At 40.5% G+C, this 19014-nt stretch overlaps 1 protein-coding gene across 4 annotated transcripts in view; it reads right to left on the reverse strand.

Annotated features, from left to right (window-relative positions):
• Window positions 1-8555: 8555 nt before the first annotated feature.
• The window catches only part of Ccdc141 (coiled-coil domain containing 141), a 164301-nt gene continuing 153842 nt past the window's right edge, over window positions 8556-19014 (reverse strand). For 3 of the 4 annotated variants that reach the window (XM_052724418.1, XM_052724417.1, XM_052724420.1), the window contains 3 exons: window positions 18191-18307; window positions 12701-13548; window positions 8556-10379 (listed from right to left, as the gene is read on the reverse strand). In XM_052724418.1, the coding sequence (XP_052580378.1) occupies window positions 10112-10379; window positions 12701-13548; window positions 18191-18307 (1233 nt within the window). In that variant the 3' untranslated portion in view covers window positions 8556-10111. The remainder of the gene's footprint in view (window positions 10380-12700; window positions 13549-18190; window positions 18308-19014) is intronic. The other variant, XM_052724419.1, reaches the window with a different exon arrangement.

Below are 19014 nucleotides of genomic sequence, written 5' to 3' on the forward strand. Positions count from 1 at the left end.
ATAAGTTAGCCAGAAGCAGAAATACAAAAGCCAAAAAAGCAAAGTAGAACATTTAGAGACTTTCCTAGAACTATGGACTTTGATGGATTGGGTCTTTGTTTTCATTTTAACAGGTGGTGTTGTCTATGTACTGAGTTTTATGGCCTGAATGGTGCTTCCATCATGGAGTCAGTTGTGCTAAGGTCTCGGGGCCCTGTTACAAGAACTCCCAGTAAAGCTAAAAATCAGGTGAATAAGTATTGTTTCTAGACATTTAATAGATACATGTTTCATTATCTACATAAACCATTAGCAATAAATAGGAGATGAATGCTAAAAAAAAATTGTCCCCACAGAGACTATCTATATGTGCATTAATAACTGTAAGGAGTGACCTGGAAAAAATTTTTATTCAGTACTTAAGGCAAATCAAACACAATTGACAATGAATTAAAAAACTTAGCAACTGTTTCTCAGGCAAGATTAATGATGTTGTTATTGTGTTAAAATAAAAGTAACTAGCCTCTATGCTCTATTCATAAATAATCCCTTTTGAATAGCTGTCTATGAGGAATTTAAATGGACTTATATTTAGAGTTGATGCATGTGTGCACATATCTTAAGTGTTTCCCCATTCCAACAGCTGTCTGGAGATCTTGTTTGAAACACGCTGGTTTTCAAACATTCATTTTAAACACTAGAGTGTGCTGAGCATTTTATCTGTAGCATAGAAAATGTAAATAATCTTCCAAGACCCATTCTTCCTTAACTGTTGGCTCTGAGTTGCTCATGGCACAGGAGCCATCAGAACAATGTGCCTTTAGATCTGATTGCATCATACTCACCGGCATTTTTTAGTTACTAATTTACATAGACAAGAACTCCTACTAAAACACACACACACACACACACACACACACACACACACACACACACACATACACACATGCACACACACATGCACACACACGCACACACACACACACACACACACACATGCACGCATGAGGTGGGGGCAGACAGAGAGACAGACAGACAGAGACAGACTGCTCCACCAATATCCAACGTTCTCGATCCCAATGTTTTTTGCAGAGATGAAGCTCGGTGGTGAGCACATGTCTCACACTGATTTCTAGCCTAAGCTCTGCAAACAAAAGGAAGCCAAACACAATCATGGCACTGGTGCAGCCAAGCACACCTGCTGCCTAACTGTGATTCAGCAATCAGAACAACGCCTGATATTTAAAGAGACCATGCAGACTTTCCAATTTTGACGTTCTCTGTGAGATAGTTTTTTTCTACAACTCCTTCTCCTCCTCCTCTCTCCCTCCATCCCCACAACCCTGTTTCCTTGTTTTCCTTTCTTTCTTTCCATTTCTCTGAGAATGAACCCAGGGCCTTGATTCCCCTAGGCAAAGGCTCAACCATTGAGCTACTCCCCAGTCCTGAATCTTTCTTTCCTTCCTTCCTTCCTCCCTTCCTTCCTTCCTTCCTTCCTTCCTTCCTTCCTTCCTTCCTTCCTTTCTTCCTTTCCTATAATTGAGATAGGATCCTAACATGTAAGTCAGCCTAACCTCAAACTCACTGTGTAGTTCAGGCTGGTTTCAAACTTGTGATTCTCCTGCCTCTATCTGCTCCTGTGTGCTGGGATTAGTGGTATGTGTCACAGTGCCTGGTTCCTCATGATCCATTTTTAATTGTAGTATCAAACCAGCATTTGTATAAGTATGCAATGTATTGCTATGGATTTGAAGAGAATCTAGGATAAGTATTTGCTCGCACATTATAAGGACTTGTTTTCAAGTCCTGGGTTGGGCTTCACAGTGCTCACTCAACTGTGTGTTTAGTTGTGTAGACAAAGCCTTTGAAAACTCCAGTTGAATCCTTGACTTTTGTGCTTCATTGATGAGTTGTCCTTTAAATGACAAAGAACACTGCCATCTTTCTTTAGAAAAATGACATAAATGCAGACCAAAATTACCTTCAAGGACGTGTGTAATAGAAAAGAAGAAATCACTCATAGTTAACATTTAGATAATGCAAAGTAATTAGCTCCATTGAAAAGTTTTTACTTAACTATAAGCACCAAAGTAGTCATTTGTGGTCTTAACAGGCCAAGATATGACTCCATGAAATATAATAAAATGGGTGGTGTATTTTAACATGGGTTTCTAATAAGCAAGCTTAGAAATATACTAGCAGCATGTCCCTATTGTCTCTGTCAGGAAAGTACTTACCCGCAGAGCTACAGTCATTCACTCCCTGCTGCAGCTTAGAAACTGACAAATGTCCCCTCTGTGAAGTGACTTCTGAGTCCAAGGGGCTTTTCTTCTGCTATGATTATTAATTGTTGGGGAAAGCTGATGTCTACAATACTCTGTAATTTCACACCAGATGGGAAGCCCTAACCAGGGTTTCTAGTTCTTCTAAAATTTCCCCTTGGTTCTTTTGATGGTAACAATGGCTGGCAAAAATGACCAAATTTGATTCTTATTCCATATCAAGCATCCCCTTGCTCTGACGAACTCTGCTCCTGTAACTAGTTTATTCCCCCTGAAGCCCACACACAGATCACAGGCAACTGAGAGGAAAAGCAAGTGTAGAATGCTACAACCTGATTTGGATTTTCTGTAATGTCTGTAGTGAAAAGTGAAGATCCACGTTGCCCACCTTCACTATGGTCTCTGAAGATGCCTTGTTCACTGTGGTTCGTTTATAGATAGCCCCTGGCTCCTGGATGTCCAGTGGATGCTCTTGCTGCGGGCCTTCAGCTTTCTGTGACCTGGTTGTCCTTACTAGGTGCAAGAGTGTTTTGGTAGGTCCTTTAGACCTTTCTACAGAGGAAATCATGATATCTACAAATAAAGTTATTTCACTTCTTTCTCAATCTCTATAACTTCTGTTTGGATTAGATTCACTAGCGATGGCTTCCAGCAATGAGAAGGGATATCTTGCTTGATTCTCAGACTTCAGGGCAAGTATCCACGCCTTTGCTCCTAAACAGAAAGGCCTTCTGTAGATGTTCTCTGTGAAGAAGTTTTCTCTATTGCTAGGTTTTTGAGAGTTTTAAAAATATGATCATGATTCTGGAGAGCATTTTGTCAAATGTTATTTCTCCATTAATTAGCATTATATGATATTTCCTTTTTTTTCCTCCTATGGTTATAGTAAAGTCATTGAGTTTTGAATTTGAATGTGTTGTATCTCTAGAAAAAAACCCATTTCTTGAGTGTATAATTGCTTGTATTCATTATTGGATTTGACTTGTGTATAGGACATGTTGGTATGCAATTTTCCTTTCTTGTATACAAACCTTTATCTGGTTTTACTATTAGGGTAATTCTGAACTCACGGGATGACTTAAGAAGAATTCTGATTCTCTTTCCTGGAAAAGATTATGGCTAATTAATATTATTTTCTCCTAAGTATTTGGCTGCCTTATCAATAAAATTATATGGTCCTTGTGCTTTATGACAGATTATTGATTTAATTTCTGTAATAGTTACAAGGTCATTAGGTCATCTGTTTCTGTCTGGGGTAGAGTTAGCAGTTTGTGTTACTCAAGTAATTGATATATTTCATCTTAGTTAGCAAGACCATGATCATCCCATTGCTAACAGTTTCTCTTATTCTCTCATCCCATGGATCTACAGTGATGACTCATCTCTGATATTAGTAGCTTTGTAACACAGTTAATGTTAACAACTTGAACTGATTTAGAAATGCCAAGGACATACATTTGGATGCGTCTATGGGGACATTTTCAGAGATGATTAACTGAGGAGTGATGTAGCTGGAAGTTTTTCTGTGTCCCGCTCAGTCCTGCAGCTGCTCAGACCCAAATAAACATACAGAGGCTTATATCAATTACAAACTGTATGGCCATGACCTATGGCTCAAGCTTCTTGCTAGCTAGCTTTTATAACTAAACTTGGCCCATTTCTATTAATCTATATGTTGCCACATGTTCTATGACTTTACCTGTGTGCTATTACATTCTGCTCCCTGGACAGCAGGATGGCGTTTCCTTCACCTCTGCCTTTCTTCTTCCTGTCTCTCTCCTGGATTTCCCACCTGCCTCTAAGCTGCCTTGCGATAGACCACACAGCTTTATTTATCAACCAATCAGAGCAACACATATTCACAGCATACAGAAAGACATCCCACAGTGGGGTGAAGGTTCACCTTGAGTGTAGGTGTACTCTTCAATGGGTGGGGATGCAGGATGCAAAGGAGAGAGTGAGTGGAGCGTGCGTCTCTACGCTTCCTGACTACAGACAGTGTGACCAGTTCCCTCACTCTCCTGAGCCCCGTCTTCCCACCATGATGGACTATGTCTTCAAACTGAGCCCAAACAAACTCTTCCTTCCATTAGTCCTGCTTGTTAGGTATTTTGTTAAAGCAACAAGAAAAGTAATCACTACACTTGGCTAGAGATGCATTCATTTTTTATTGATCTCCAAGAAAAATCTTTGAGCTCATTGATCTTATTTTCAGTGTCATTGATCATATACTGTAATATATATATTTCGAACAATAGGACCAAACAGCTCTTCTTTCTATAGTTCCTTCAGTCAAAAAAAAATTTTTTTTGGATATTCTTTCCTAGCATGTACATTTAGTATTACAAATTTCCCGCTAACCACTGTTTTTTTTTCCCCTCTAGCAATGGTTCATTTAATTATATTTTAAAATTTATTTAAATGTAACTTACAGACAAGAATGTAGTCTTGGCAAATGATCCAGGAGAGCAGAGCAAGAGTGCATATTCTGCAGTGACTGGATGGATGATTTTATGTGTCAATAAAGCAAGTGGGCAATGTTTGGGCTAGGCTGTATATATTATGGTTGCTAATAGTGTTATTTCTTAACCTCCCCTCTGCTCCTCCTCTACACTGGAGTGCACTACACAGTCCTATTGTGGTTCTGTTCCTAACCACAATGTTCCTCTGCTCCTCCTCCCAGACAGCCTGTCTTGCACTCTCACTTTGACTGTGTTCGGCTGGCTCTGTCCCCTTCATGTGCTTGCACACACATCAACAGGCAAGTGGTGAGTCTGTGTTGGAAAGTTTCTTTTCCTTGCGCAGAGCTCCTGGCACCATGGTTCACTTAAAGATCACCAAAAAGATGGCTGTTGACTGATTGAAATGACCAAGATGACCTTAACCCCTGACCCAAATCCTGAGGTTACTGTAACGAAGTATCATAAGCCACGTAGCTTAAAACAACTTTGTTCTATAGTTTTGAAGGGAAAAGATTCAGAAGAACAAAGTACAAATTAGCAGGACCGTGCTCTGTCTGGATCTCTAGAGAAGAACTCTTCTGTTTGCTCTGCTCCTTGCAGTCTCGCGGGACTCATGAACTGTAGCAGAGAGAACTCTCTAGTTCAGCCTCTGCTGTCACAGGACCCTATATAGATCTCCTTGTTATCTGTCTGTCTGCTATCTGTGTGTGTGTTGTTATTGTTCATGTTCTTTTGTGTGTGCATATATGAGGGGGCAAAGGTCAAAGGGCCAAAGGTATATGGGGCTGGAGGTCTTCCTTAGTTTTTTTCTACCTTATTTTTTGAGATAAGGTCAAGAAACCTGAATTTCAGTTCAGCAGCTAGACTGGCCCTTGAACCTGCTGGCCAGCCAATCTAATTGGCAGATTGAAATCCAGATTTCATAACTGTCTCAGAGACTTCATTGGGAAGTGTGTCAAACATTCAGCATCCACCACCGATGCTTAGTTTCTTTTTGATGTCATAGAAACTCTGGCTCATGCAAGAACAGTGTGGAGATTTGTAGGAAAAGGGTAAATCAGTGCCTCGGTGCTTTTTAGGTTCAGGGTGAATTCATGCACAGCAGGCAGCAGTCAAATCTCATCTCCTGCCATGAGAGCAGAGAAAATGATTTGTTATTGCTTTAAGCGGGACACTGTTTCATTTAGTGAATGCAAATCTTCCCCATTTCTGATGCAGCTCAATGTTCTGCTCATTATAAATGGAAAACAGTCCGTCGTGCTTTGGTGTTTCAGTGACATGAGCAATATCACAGCATCCTGTAAGGAGAGGTTTAATTTTGTTCCAAGTAACTTATTTCACGGCCACACTTGAAACCCCAATGGACAACAGGAATGTCAAAATCCCCAGAGGATCATTTTAGTAAAGAATTTCCATCAATAAAGAGAAATTTAAAGTGGGACAGTTCCTAGTATTCTTGCCTTCCTTCGTTTGGAATTCAAACCTCTATGGATTTTAGCTCTTGTTGCTTTTATATTTATGAGTATGTATGAACTACTGACTTCAAATAAGACCTGTTCACGGTGAGATTACTGAACTCTTACCACACTTGCCACATTGACCACTTATGGAGGATTCAAAAGAAGGCTATCCATCCTAACTTGGGCTGTTTGGATTCAGCCACTGCGAATCCAAGTCCTACCCATCTCCCCATGTAGACTCTGTGGTGATTAATTCCTTACTGTATCTGCTTTAAAATGTTGAGGGGTTAAGGGATGCAGCTCAGTGGTTGACCACTTGTCTATCCTGAAAGGGACCTGGGTTTGATCCCCAACACCACATTCACCAAGGAAAAGGAAATGATAACAGGAATCTTATCCCCCATTTACTGTTGTTTTGACCCCAGAAACCATCTTCTATTTCTGTGTTTAAATTTTCAACCAGGGTCTAGTTTCCAGGTTATAGAATTCTTGTAGAATTCTCATAGATTAAGGAGGATTGTTTCTGGAAGACTCAGCTACAGCCTAGATCTCACGGGATCTGTCCATAAAATAGAATAATCATCATTCTTTCTTTATACCTCCACCCCCCCCCCCCCACCACATCTCTTAAAAAATCAAGCTGGGTTTATTTTTGTTTATTTATGACAACCTTTCATCGGAACATCCTTATTAAGCAGGAGTGTGTCATAGGAAGTGGGGATATAATGAACAGGTCTGTCATGAATCCTGCTGATAGGGACCTCAGTCTATTGAGAGGCTCAAGATGAGTGGTTCTCACACTGTTTATCAAGATGAGTGACGCAGGCCAGGTGCTGACTGCAGGAATATCCACACTGCCTGGGTGGGTCAGAAGGCTTCCTGGAGTCTCACGGAAGGGGGCAGGCAGTAATGAAGCCATGGGAAGACAGGGGAGAATATAAGAAAGGAATTCCAGCAAAGAGGGGCCTAGGAAAAGAGTACAGTAGCGTAACAAGCTGGTAGCAAAGAGAAGACAGTGGATAGAATGGAGGTTGAGATGTTAAGCTCAGTAGAGACAGACCTGTGTACTCCATGAGGAAAATCAGACAACAATCTACCTGAAGTTATGATCTTCAAAACTTTACATGTTATGAAGTCTCCAAAAACTCCAATTAAGGATTCCTAAAGTAAATTTATTTGGGAAAGAAGTGTGTAAAGCTATCACCCAATGTTGATACATCTTTTTATTCGAATATCAGAGCCGCAAATGGTGATTTTTTCCTTATCAGCAACTCAAATCTCATATCTCTGAATTCCTTTGAAGTGTTAAGCATATACATATAAATTTTTATTCTGCCTTTACATTTTAATCTTCTTCTTGAAAGTATTTTTATATTACAAACTGTCCAGAATATTTTCTAAAATATATATAAAGTAATTCAAGCTTCACTTGAATTTTCTCACATTTCCCATTTTAATTCTTTGAGTTTCACACATGTATACAATGAATTTTAGTTATTTTCATGTCCCCTCTGTCACCCTCTTCCGCTTCTGCTAAAACTCTTCTAACAAGTCCCTCTGTTTTTTTCATTTTTTTTTTTTTTTGTGATGACCCACAGAGTTATTTAGGCATGCTTGCCTAAGTTTGGGTGGGAGGCTATTTACTATTTACTAGAAGATGGGCAATTTATCAGTGGCTAAATTCAAGCCTGACATTTCAATACACACCTTCATAAGGGGACCTCTTCAATAAAGACAGAGTCCATCAGAAAGGAGACTCATACTTAGGTTCTTCAAATTAAAGCACAGTTAGATGAATAGTCCATGACTAGCTCATAATTCTTCACTGCTGCATGAATAGTCCTCTCATACTTTAGATGGATGAGGTAGAAACAAAGCTATCTGAACTATATCTTGACTATCCACATAGTACTTTTCTCCAATATATAGGCTCAATTTATACACACATACAAATGTGCATCTTGGGGGGATTTTACATGCCTTATTGGGTCATACATCATGATGAATGTCTGTATCACTTGGCTCCCTGAAGGAAGGAGATTACCTGAAGGAAAACAGGTAAAGTGAGCTTGCGCTTCCTATGCTCTGGCAATCTTCTAACACAAATACAACCACAGTGGTGACATTGGAGGAGAGACCTCATCAAATGAATAGGCTCTAGAAAGTGTGATGGGACGGAATTTGTCCCCTGCTTGCCTCCCTTGGGCATGGATAGATATTATTATTTAGCTTCCACATAGACCATAGCAGCTAGGGAAGATATGAAAAATCTTAAAATTGGACGAAATGATAAGAATGAAAAGATGGATAGCCCCAGGATGCTGTGTATATATAAGATTTTAATAGCTTTCTGTCAAAACTTGAAAACAAACCAGAGTTTTAATTTTTTAATTAAACTGAATATGTGACACACACAAATAAGCCAACTTTTTACTTAACTATACATTTCTCATCTTCCACGACTTTCAGTAACTTTTTAATACCACATCGATTATATTAGATTTAAATATTTTGATTATTTGTAGACAGTCTTCTAGCAACATAATTAACTTTTCCCCTTCATCAAAAATCTGAAATAAATTACTCTTTCACCCTAAGATTTTACCTTAACAAGATAGACAAAGTTTAAAATATAAAAAACAAATTCCTCTCTTATTTTTCAAAGGAAGCAAAAAAGATGATCGTTCATTCTGAATAATGCATTTCTGAAGACCATATACCATTCTTCACCATTACAGTGATAATTGCACAAGAAGCCTGGATTAATCTTCTTCTGTCTTACCCAGAGTCCCCTAAAACATCCTAATGATCTCCTCCTGAGGTTAACATCAAGTCTTTGAAAAGGATGTAGATGTAAGAAGTTAGAAAGGAATTTAAACTCTAATTCATAGAACATTAGTCTCACCCTCCCCCAAGGGAGTAGTAGGGAATTACATATTAACAGCATTCTTTTCATTTAATATTCCAAAAGATCAGCATCTGAAAGGGAATTAATGGGCAAGGAGCTGCAAGATGGCAAATCACCCCAAGCATTAAAATGAGTTTTCATTGAGCACTTTTCCATTGGCCAGATCACCACAGGACATGAACTAAAAACCCAGTTGTCAAGAGGTAGATGAGCCCCCCCTTTCCAGATGGGAAAGTGAGGCACTGAGATGCCTTGTAATTGGCTCCCCAAGTGTTCAGCAGCAGCAGCAACATCAGAGGCAGGAGGACCCGTCTACAGTTATGCACTCAATGGCCGACACACAGCAGAGGAAGGACAAGAACATTGGTCCCCTCCAGTAGCCTGTCTTCCATCTTGACATATGGCATATAGAGCTAATAGAAAGGTTGAAATCCATTTTAAAGTTGATGGCATGTCTGTCCTCCAATGTCAAGCCCAAGAGATCAACACAAGGGATGGCTATTGACACTGACTTTCTCAGACTCAGGAATGTAGAGTATGTTGAATGTAGAGAATGTTTCAGTAAATAAAATCAAGACATGAAAAGCACAGTTACAGGAGAGAGAATACAATATTGAAAATCATAACTTCAGTTTGATGTAATGCCCTCCAAAGAGATATTTATGAACACAGTTAAAAAGAAATTATCAAACATTTGGATTTGAAAATTAGATTACATCTCTACACTGATGTGAGCATTCACATGTCTTTAAACAAGGAGTCAGCATATTATAGAAGATATTTCTCTTCCCAGAGTACAAAATATATTATTATACACTGTACATAATTTCCCATGTTCCCCAAATACATTAAACAGTAGAGAAAAAGCAATTATTTCACCTAGCAGTGGTATTAGTCAAACAAACAATGTGGTCAGAGTAGAGATAAATTGGTGGGGGGTGCTTTGGGTGATATGTGAGAAAATAAACAACCACAATGTCCTTTAGCCTCGTGACAATGTCCATTGATGACAATACCTCACTACTGTGCAAGTAGCCAGTATATTAGTGATACACTGACGTAGACGACACACAGCACAATCCAGTTTATTCTTGTGATTGGTGGCTCGTGGTTACCTGTCACATGGAGGATGGCACTGGAAGACAGGGTGCCACTAGAGTTTTGGGCTTGAGCCACATAGAGGCCAGCGTCTGCCTCACATACCTTTGGAATGAACACCGAATGCTTTGTGTCCTTGTGCAAAACCTGTAACTGTCCATCTGTGCACAATTTCTGGCCCTTCTTGAACCTAAAGTAGAGATTCAGTTTTAAGTCAGGATCACTTCTTGATTCTGTCATCTCAAAGTTCTCATACCTATTGCAGATAGGCCCATCCCCATTGGAGTATTCTCTATTAGCAGGAATTATCTAGCTACAGTGTATGCCATTGAGACTGTTTATCAACCTGTAGCCAGAAAAATCACATTGATTGACTCAATGTATTTTTGAAAGTTCTATGATAGCATTTAACAGAATATTATAGATGAAAATTCATAATTCACTTATTCTTTAAAATCACACACACACACACACACACACACACACACACACACACACACAGCACAGCACAGCAGACCATCTGGTCATACTGGGTCACCCTTTGCTTATGGCAACAGTTACCTAGAGTGTGAAGTGGTCCCCACATATCCAGCCTGCTTCACCCTATCTGCAGCTCTTAGCAGCTGCTGTGACTCCTGCCTGGTGTCTGTACAGAAGTGAGGTTCATCTGCCCTTGGTGTTCATACAGCAGAGCCTCCCAGCAGGACACATGCATATGTGAATGAAGGGACTCTACACCACTCCCACTGAAAGGAGCTCACTTTATTTGTGAATTAAGTTCATTAGAAGACAATGACTTCTCATTATAAAACACATTTATGACATTACCTCTTGACTCTAAATGACCTATTTCTAAAATTCTTCTCTGAACATGAACACTTACCTGGATCATTTTAGACAGCAAATAATTTATTTCTTACATTCCACATCTATGTCTTTATAAACACTTTCTTCCACATAGGGACAGATGAGAAACCCAAGTCAATTTTCTATGTATGTGTCTGTGTATGGGACACCTGTGTGTGGAGCCCATGTGCTCACATCAGATGTCTTCCTTTACCAGGCTGTATTTTATTGCCTGAGTCAGGGTCTCCCCACATGAGCTCAGGGATTCAGCTACTGTCTCCACCACCCCAGGACTGAGATCACAGGTGCTCTTCACTGTACCCAGCTTTTACAATGAGATCAGGTCCTCATGCTTGGGCCAGCTCTGAAGTCAGTTTTCTTCCTAAGAGATATTCTTGCATCTCAGAGTGTCCTGGGAATGCATAGCTCCCTGATAGCCTGCCAAGTGTTCACTGGGCAAAGCTCCTCTAGACCTAATGGGAAAATGGCTTTATGTTTTGCAATTTGTACTAGTTCTTCAATAATACATATGTTGCCCCAACTCTTCAGCCATATGTACTAACCCTAATGGAGCTGCTTATTTGTACTGGAGAAAAAAATTAAGAAACACCTCAGACGGCATCTTTCTTTGGGGTCTAATATTTAATTATGAAATAAAATATCTGTGGAATCCATAAATACAAAAGTTTCGATGTGTAAAAAAAACATGCAATTGTAAAAATAACAAAACAAAAAAGTGCTAATTTCTGCACTTACATCTGTGTGCAGATTCTCTTACTATCTGAGTGTCCAAGTTTTCTCCTAAAGTCTTTAAATAGCTGGGCCACAAGTCAAATGCCATCAACGGGACATGCGAAAATAAAACAACTTTTACTGAAAATGCCTGAGAAATTAAACACAACATACTTATCTTAGCCTATTATAAACTCACTGTCGCTTGTTAGTTTGTTCTCAAATGAACTTGTTGGAGGATGAAAATTTTGTGAAGGTTTAAAAGTAACCCCCACAGGAAATGCTGGAACTGCCTTGTTATTCATGGCAGGTGCTTTAGAACCTTGACTTTACAGTTTGCTTTTACCAAGTTCACAGCTTAATTATTACGTCACTTTTCAAACAATGACTTTATTATCAGCCACCTGGAGTAACTGTAAAAGAGGCAGCTCACCTTTCATACTAAAGATATTTATAAAAAGGAACCTTAGCAAAACAAATATCACAAAGGTGGGCACCCGTGGTTCTGTTGGAAAGATGAAATGAAGGAAAGGAGGAAAGGAAAAAACCCTTCGGTTTCTCAGGCTTTTTAATTGCCTGGAGGGTGTTAAACCAAGAAAATGCCATGTAGAAACAGACAATAGGGTCGGAATTTCAGGACTTGATTATCAGAAATGAGGAATGTTAAATGGAAAGAAAACCAAACAGAATCAACTTCCCTGCTTCCTGGAGGCTGTTAAATATTATTTCACATGGTTACTTTCCTCCCACCAAGGGTATTAAAGGGCTTTTAGTTAAACAAAAGTTGAGGTGTGATGTGAGATCAAATCATGCAGAGTTGAGTGTCAGGAGGGTTAGTCAGCCAGCCCTAAACCTTTAGGTTAGTCCACACATTACAAGATACTCTCAGCAGCCATTATTTCTGTCTACGGTTTGTCATTATAGGCTACCCACCATGTCAGTGTAGGCTCTGGGAATCCTGTTACTTCGACTTCCAAAGTCACCGGGGAACCTTCCATGACAGTTACATTGGACAGCAGCCTGGAGAAATGAGGCGCCTGGCCAGCTAGGCTGACCACGCTGCTCTCTGCAGGTGAGTTTTTCCTGTCTCCTTGGGGACCTGCTTGCCTCCTGCTGGTGTCTGACTGAGAGCTGAGGCCGGGGGATACATCAGGGGGATCATGCAGCCTGTCCTGGGTTTTAGTGACATTAGAATCAGCATGCACTTTCTCCTGGGTTTCTAGCGAGCTCTCCTGAGCCTGGGAGTCTTGCTGCAAAGCTCTGTCGTGCACTTCATGGGGCATGCTTGTTGGACATTTCACATGGATGTGTAATTTGGTACTCATCTCTACTGATCCTTTGGAGGTTAACGAGGATTCAACTTTGAGTTGGGGGTAGGGCCTCTCAAAGTGACTTGTAAACATGTCTTTCTCATTATGGCATCCATCAGCAAAAGCAACGGGTGGTAGGAGAACCGATTCCTGGGCCTCCCCTAGAACACCAGTCCCTGCGTGTGTCCTGCCGCTGCCGCCGATGTGGAGCACGAGGGTAGAAGAGCTGGCAGATTCTTCCACCTCCATGTCAGATGGTGCCAGAGGGGACTCGGGGCTGGTTGGGAGTGGAGGCAAGGAGATGTCATCAGATGAGATACACTCAGACTCCTCCCCAGACAACATGTCTTCCAGCGGGATCAGACCCGGGGCACTGCCCTCTTGGTCAGGCGAGGATGGCCTCAAGTCCACAGGAAGCCCATCTTCCCGTGCTCCATGGATGGCCAAGGTATCTTCTCCTTGCATCTGCCCCTTCAAAGGAAGAAAGCCAACGTTTCATGAGGTGGGCACACGTCTTTTCCCAGCTTCCCATTAGAGTGATGCCCAGTATGAGATGAAACAAATTTGTTAAGCCTTAAGATGGCACAAGAGTTCCTGAACTCCAAGTGTCTGTTTAGGAACAGTCCCATTCCCATGACCAAAAGTATTCACACTGCCCTCAAGTGAAGTGAGGTATCTTAACAGACACAGGTAAAATTCTCTCCTGACCAAATCCATACTCAGTTCCTGTCTCTTTTCAGTTATATTGACGGCAATACTACAAGTGTGTTTATCAAAGAAATGATCTCCTGAAAGCATAGTAAATTATGCCTACAACGCTAGCCAAGACTCACCCGGAGAGGAATCAGCTCAGCAAGCACAGTAAGGTATGTTTTATGTAAATAGTCTTTCCTGAGCACGTCCGTGGGCTCTTGACCCTGCTGCTTTTGTGACCACCATGGAAATGGGCAGGCAGGCGGTTTTCAAATCATTCTAAAACGTGACAACCACTGCTTTTAAACCTCACTGAGGTATGGTTCCTTAAATCTATGTAGTTTTCACTTATAAAAAAAGGTACCGACTATCTTTTCTAATTTTCTCAGCATGAAATCATGGTTTCTATAAGACACTTGCCTCATTCTGATGATTTCTGGAAAAACAGCTGGGAAATCCTGCTCAGATGTGCAAAACAGAACTCTGTTCTGAGCTTCTTCTCTTACACCTTTCACTGCTCTTTGTTTTGTTGCTAATTCTCTTTTCCCACATCTGAACAGATGTGTTCAGCTGTTTGTTTTTGTTTGTTTTGCTATCTATGTTAAATATATATATTATATATATATATATACTTATACTCACTTGTGTGCACATGTATATGAAGGTCAGATGTCCACACTGGGTGTCTTCCCCAATTGTCATTATTATTATTATTTTATTTGATACTTGCAGCTCACTAATTCCAGACTAGCTGGCTAATAAGCCATAGTGATCCTCCATCTCCTCTGAGCTGGTATAACAGGCACACACTAGTACTCAGCTTTTTACCTGGTTAAGAATCTGAACTGGGTCCTCATGATTGTGTGGCAGAGACTTTACTGACTGAAGCATTTCCCCAGCTCCCTGCTTTTAGTTTTTTAATCTTCTATGTATGTGTTTCCTCTAAAGATCTCTGGCCATTTACACATCTAATGACGAACTGACTTTTTTTCTTTAATTCTACACCAATACCTTGGTTCCTATGTCTGGCGTGCCTGCTGAACTTTAATTTACACAGCTTGGCACAATCGTGTGGATTTACAATCATTGCCTGTGGGTAGGGCCAGTTCTGGACAGGAATATAATCATATTGTAGACCCGTTGACCTAAGTGAGTAGAATGGATCCTTAGAGTACGCTGCATAGGGAGAAGTGCACATTACACATTTAAAGGAATACACTTTGCATTCCAAAATATCCCTGTGGTAGGAGTTTTACTTTAAGAAAATAAGATTTGGTGGGATTAGTGGGGGAGTCAATAACGATATTAGGCATGGGGCTTTCTGTATGAAGGGCATTTGGGAGGAAGACCCGTGGAAGGCTCATGGGCAGATAAGAGGGGACCTGAGACCTTTGGACACTTGGCCTGACCTGGAAAAGGAAGAGAGCAGAAAAGGAAAGAGAACACTTTCTCTTCTGAGTTTTCAAAGGCATCTCTCTCTACAATGCCTAACATCTGCTCCATGATCTGATGGGAAGAACCTGCAGCTGTCCTCCCAGCCTGTAAGAGTACTCCGCTGAACTGTCTGGAAGAGAGGCATTTTTATTCTGTTGTTTATTAATCCTTATGCAAACAGCAGGGTAGACAAAAGAGGAAAAGTCCAGCATGGGCACCCATGGCAACACTACAAACAGCTCATGTTTATGATCCAGTTCCCTGGAAAGCCCCTGGGTCTTGTAGAAGAGATATTTTCTGAAATTCAAATTAAATTTAACTAATTCAGTTTACGTGTGTAGAGGTCAGATATCCACACTGGGTGTCTTCCTCAATTGTAGACTGCCTACCTGTTTCTGGTACTAGAGGAGGGAAATACATTTAATGTCTCTTTGCCTCAGTCTCCTCAATTGTAACACAACTATTCAATCCCTCCCAGCACTAAATTCTATACCTCTAAACGCTGGCGTCCAAATCCCTCATCATCTACCAAATAGTCCCATGACTTTAGGCAAGTCTTTTAATACTCTGTGCTGCCATCTGACCTTAGGAGTTTTCAGATATTGCTATGGATTTAGCTTCAGCACCCAGCCTGAGGATAAAACGGCAGCACTGATCTGTTAGCCGTGTTGCATGCATTGCATCAGTGGGATCGTTTAATGCCATCTGCCACATTTGGGGTCAGGATAAATGAGAAGCACTTTACTATCTCTAGAAGAAAGCTCTTGTGATGAATATCCTCTTATAATCATTCATTTTTTTTTAACTGAAATAATTTTCTGAGGAAGATTCAGTGTTGAAGGGTATCAGGACAGAATACAGTGATTCCAGGTTTCTATTTGGGGCTTCCTGTTATCTGCCCACTGGAGGTTTTGGAGAGTCATTACATCTGACCTTATGTAAATAGTAGAGACAATGACTGAGCTGCTTGAAAATGGAAATGAAGATGGTTGCTGCCCTTGCCTTATGCTGTCTGTACCAACTGCAACAGACTGGGTAGGAAATGATGTCAATGGGAATGCCTGACAGCAATAACTGTGGACCTTTACTTGCATTCTAAATGACTGATGATCTAGTTAGTGTGTCTTTTAATTTATTTAAAAATAAAAGTTACTTGTCAATGAAAATAACTTGTACTTGTTTTATTCAAAGACATTGGTTTCTTCTAATTTAGAATAGATAAAGGCAAGATAAAACCTTTTTACTAGGTATAATGTAAATGATGAGTGTGGTTGCTTTAACAGCAATGATTTTTGTTTCTGAGCCTTTATTAAATGTGTTTGACACATAATGTAGGAAAATATGCATAATTTAAAAAATAATGTTATTATGCGAGATCAAAAATGGTTAAATTCATAGCTTTTTTTTTTTTGAGACAGAGTTTCTCTGTGTAGCTTTGGAGCCTGTCCTGGAACTTACTTTGTAGAACAGACTGGTCTTGAACTCAGAGATATCCTCCTGCCTCGACCTTCAATTGCTGGGATTAAAGGCATGTGCCACCACACCTGGCTAAAATCATAGACTTTAAATTGTGGTACATTTAAAACTGTTCTTCATTATTTCAACCAGTTGTCTGTGTACGTGTTCAAGGAAGGACTCTGCTCTCCAGTGGGACATTGGTTATGCCCATAGACATTTTTGTTCTAGTCCAGCGGGGGCAGTCAGCAGTGCTCTGAGCAGCTGCTAGAAAGTGGCAAGGGACGCTGTTCCATGTTTTACAATACACAAGACCCGCACTCCCCCTCACAGAAGTTCATCCTCTGGGGCACTAGGGCTGCAGGTGAGAAACCCTGACTTGGCTAAGAATAACCAAAGACCATTTTATGGTAGATTGAAGTCCAGCAAGATGACTAAGGCTAGACAACTCTCTTCATACTTAGAGAGGACTCAGGTGTAAGTGGATCCAAGTTGTACCACTCAAAAAGTAGCTCACTTAATGGGATTTAGTGCTGAGTAGGAGCTATACGGTCGCATCAGACTCTGACATAGATTTAATATGTGGAAAAAAAGACCTGCAAAGAATCTAGAAAAAAAAATCACTGGAAGAATATAAATCTTGGTTCATGAAATAACTAACAGATAGTGCAAGTATGTGTGTATGTGTGTGTGTGTGTGTGTGTGTGTGTGTGTGTGTGTGTGTGTGTGTGTGTGAGATTCTTTTACCATAGAGGTATATTTTGTTAATTTGGGGTGGTTGAGAATCATGTTCAACCTGCTGTTCTTCCAGGAAAGTCAAATTAGAAGCAAACAAGTTGAAAAGTCAAAAGTCGAGCACTGATTATAATTCAGCAGCTGGAAATAAAGCACACATTCGCATGGAAGGCCCAGAAGAATGGGGCAACTTACCAAGACTTTTGAAAGCATGATAGATTGGTATTCATGAGTATCTGTAGTCCTTGTTACTTGCTTTAATTTACATGTGTATGAGGAAACGTTGAAACACTTGTCTAAATAGTATTTATATTTCAACTGGACTCAGTGTCTTAGTACAGATGCCTAGAAATAGCATGTGGAGTTAGTCTATGGGAAAAAGATGGCACTTAGTGTTATGTATTAATATTTCCTAATGGGTGGTATAAAACAATTTAAAAAAACCCCCACTTTGGTAATACTAAAACAAGTAAATAAAATGAAATAAGAGTGACTGTAAAAGGATAATGGGCATGGTAGCAAGGAGAGTAGGACTAGCCTAGGCTCGTGTGATGGTGTTTGCTGGAATTCTCATGTTTCTGTGAAATGCTTGGGCTCCAGGATTCAGTGGAGGGGACACGGAAACAGACAGAATGACCGAGATAGCACCGTAGGGATGAGGACACTCACACTGAGTTCAGATTGGAAGACTTGATTTGACGGGTGGGACAGAGTAGATTCCTTTTTTAAATGAACAATAACAAATCTCAAATAAAAAGTAACACATAGCTGAAGCTCAATGCTTTCACTATCTCACCTCATTCCTTTCTTCACTGAATGGTGTCTGCTCATTCCTCACAGGCTCCTTTAGGAGGTCAATGCAAATGTCGTGGAAAGCTTCCAACTTTGGATTCATCTTTGGAACATCTCCCTGCTGCACAAAGCAGGTTTAGTGAGAGCTGGAGCCAGGAAAGTTGAAGAAATAATCCCATATGCTAACCCCTTGGAAAAACACCATAAGCTAATAGCAACCTTTCAGTAAATGCATTCCACGGGAGACCAATGTTCTCCCTCCAAGCTCCCAGCTCTCATCTTGCCTCGCCCCTTTAGTAAAGCTCATTGCCAGTAAAAGCAACTGTTCAAAGGCCCCATAGAGAATGAAGCAACTGTTACAATAGCATGCTCCTGCAAGAACATCCTCTGGAGATGGAAATGACTATGTAGAGCAGCTTTAGCCATGAGGAGACCGAAGAGCATCAGTGAGGAAGAAATGATGAGGTCTCTGGAGGAGAATGAAGTAGGAGAGCCAGAGAATCCACACAAGCAAGCTGGGAGACCATTGAAAAGAGGCTGGAAATAGAACAGTTGGGAACACAGGCTGTCCCCTGTGACTGTTACTTGTTCCTGCATTTTATGAGGCTCAGCTTCAGTCACAGAGGTAGTGGGGCTTTACAAACTGGCAGGGAGGCAGCTTGAGGGCCAAGATTTTGTGATGCGGAATGGAGGCACAGGTGCCCCAAGTGATGGGACACATAGCTTTAAACTGATGTTTATATTATCATAGAAGATTGTTGCACATGGATCGTGGTATTTGACAGTTATGGAAACAAGTATACTCCCCAAAGTGCACATTACACTTGC

This window comes from Peromyscus californicus, unplaced genomic scaffold (genome assembly GCF_007827085.1).
Source record: "Peromyscus californicus insignis strain IS unplaced genomic scaffold, ASM782708v3 Scaffold_7__1_contigs__length_154581171, whole genome shotgun sequence".
Classification (NCBI taxonomy): domain Eukaryota; kingdom Metazoa; phylum Chordata; class Mammalia; order Rodentia; family Cricetidae; genus Peromyscus; species Peromyscus californicus.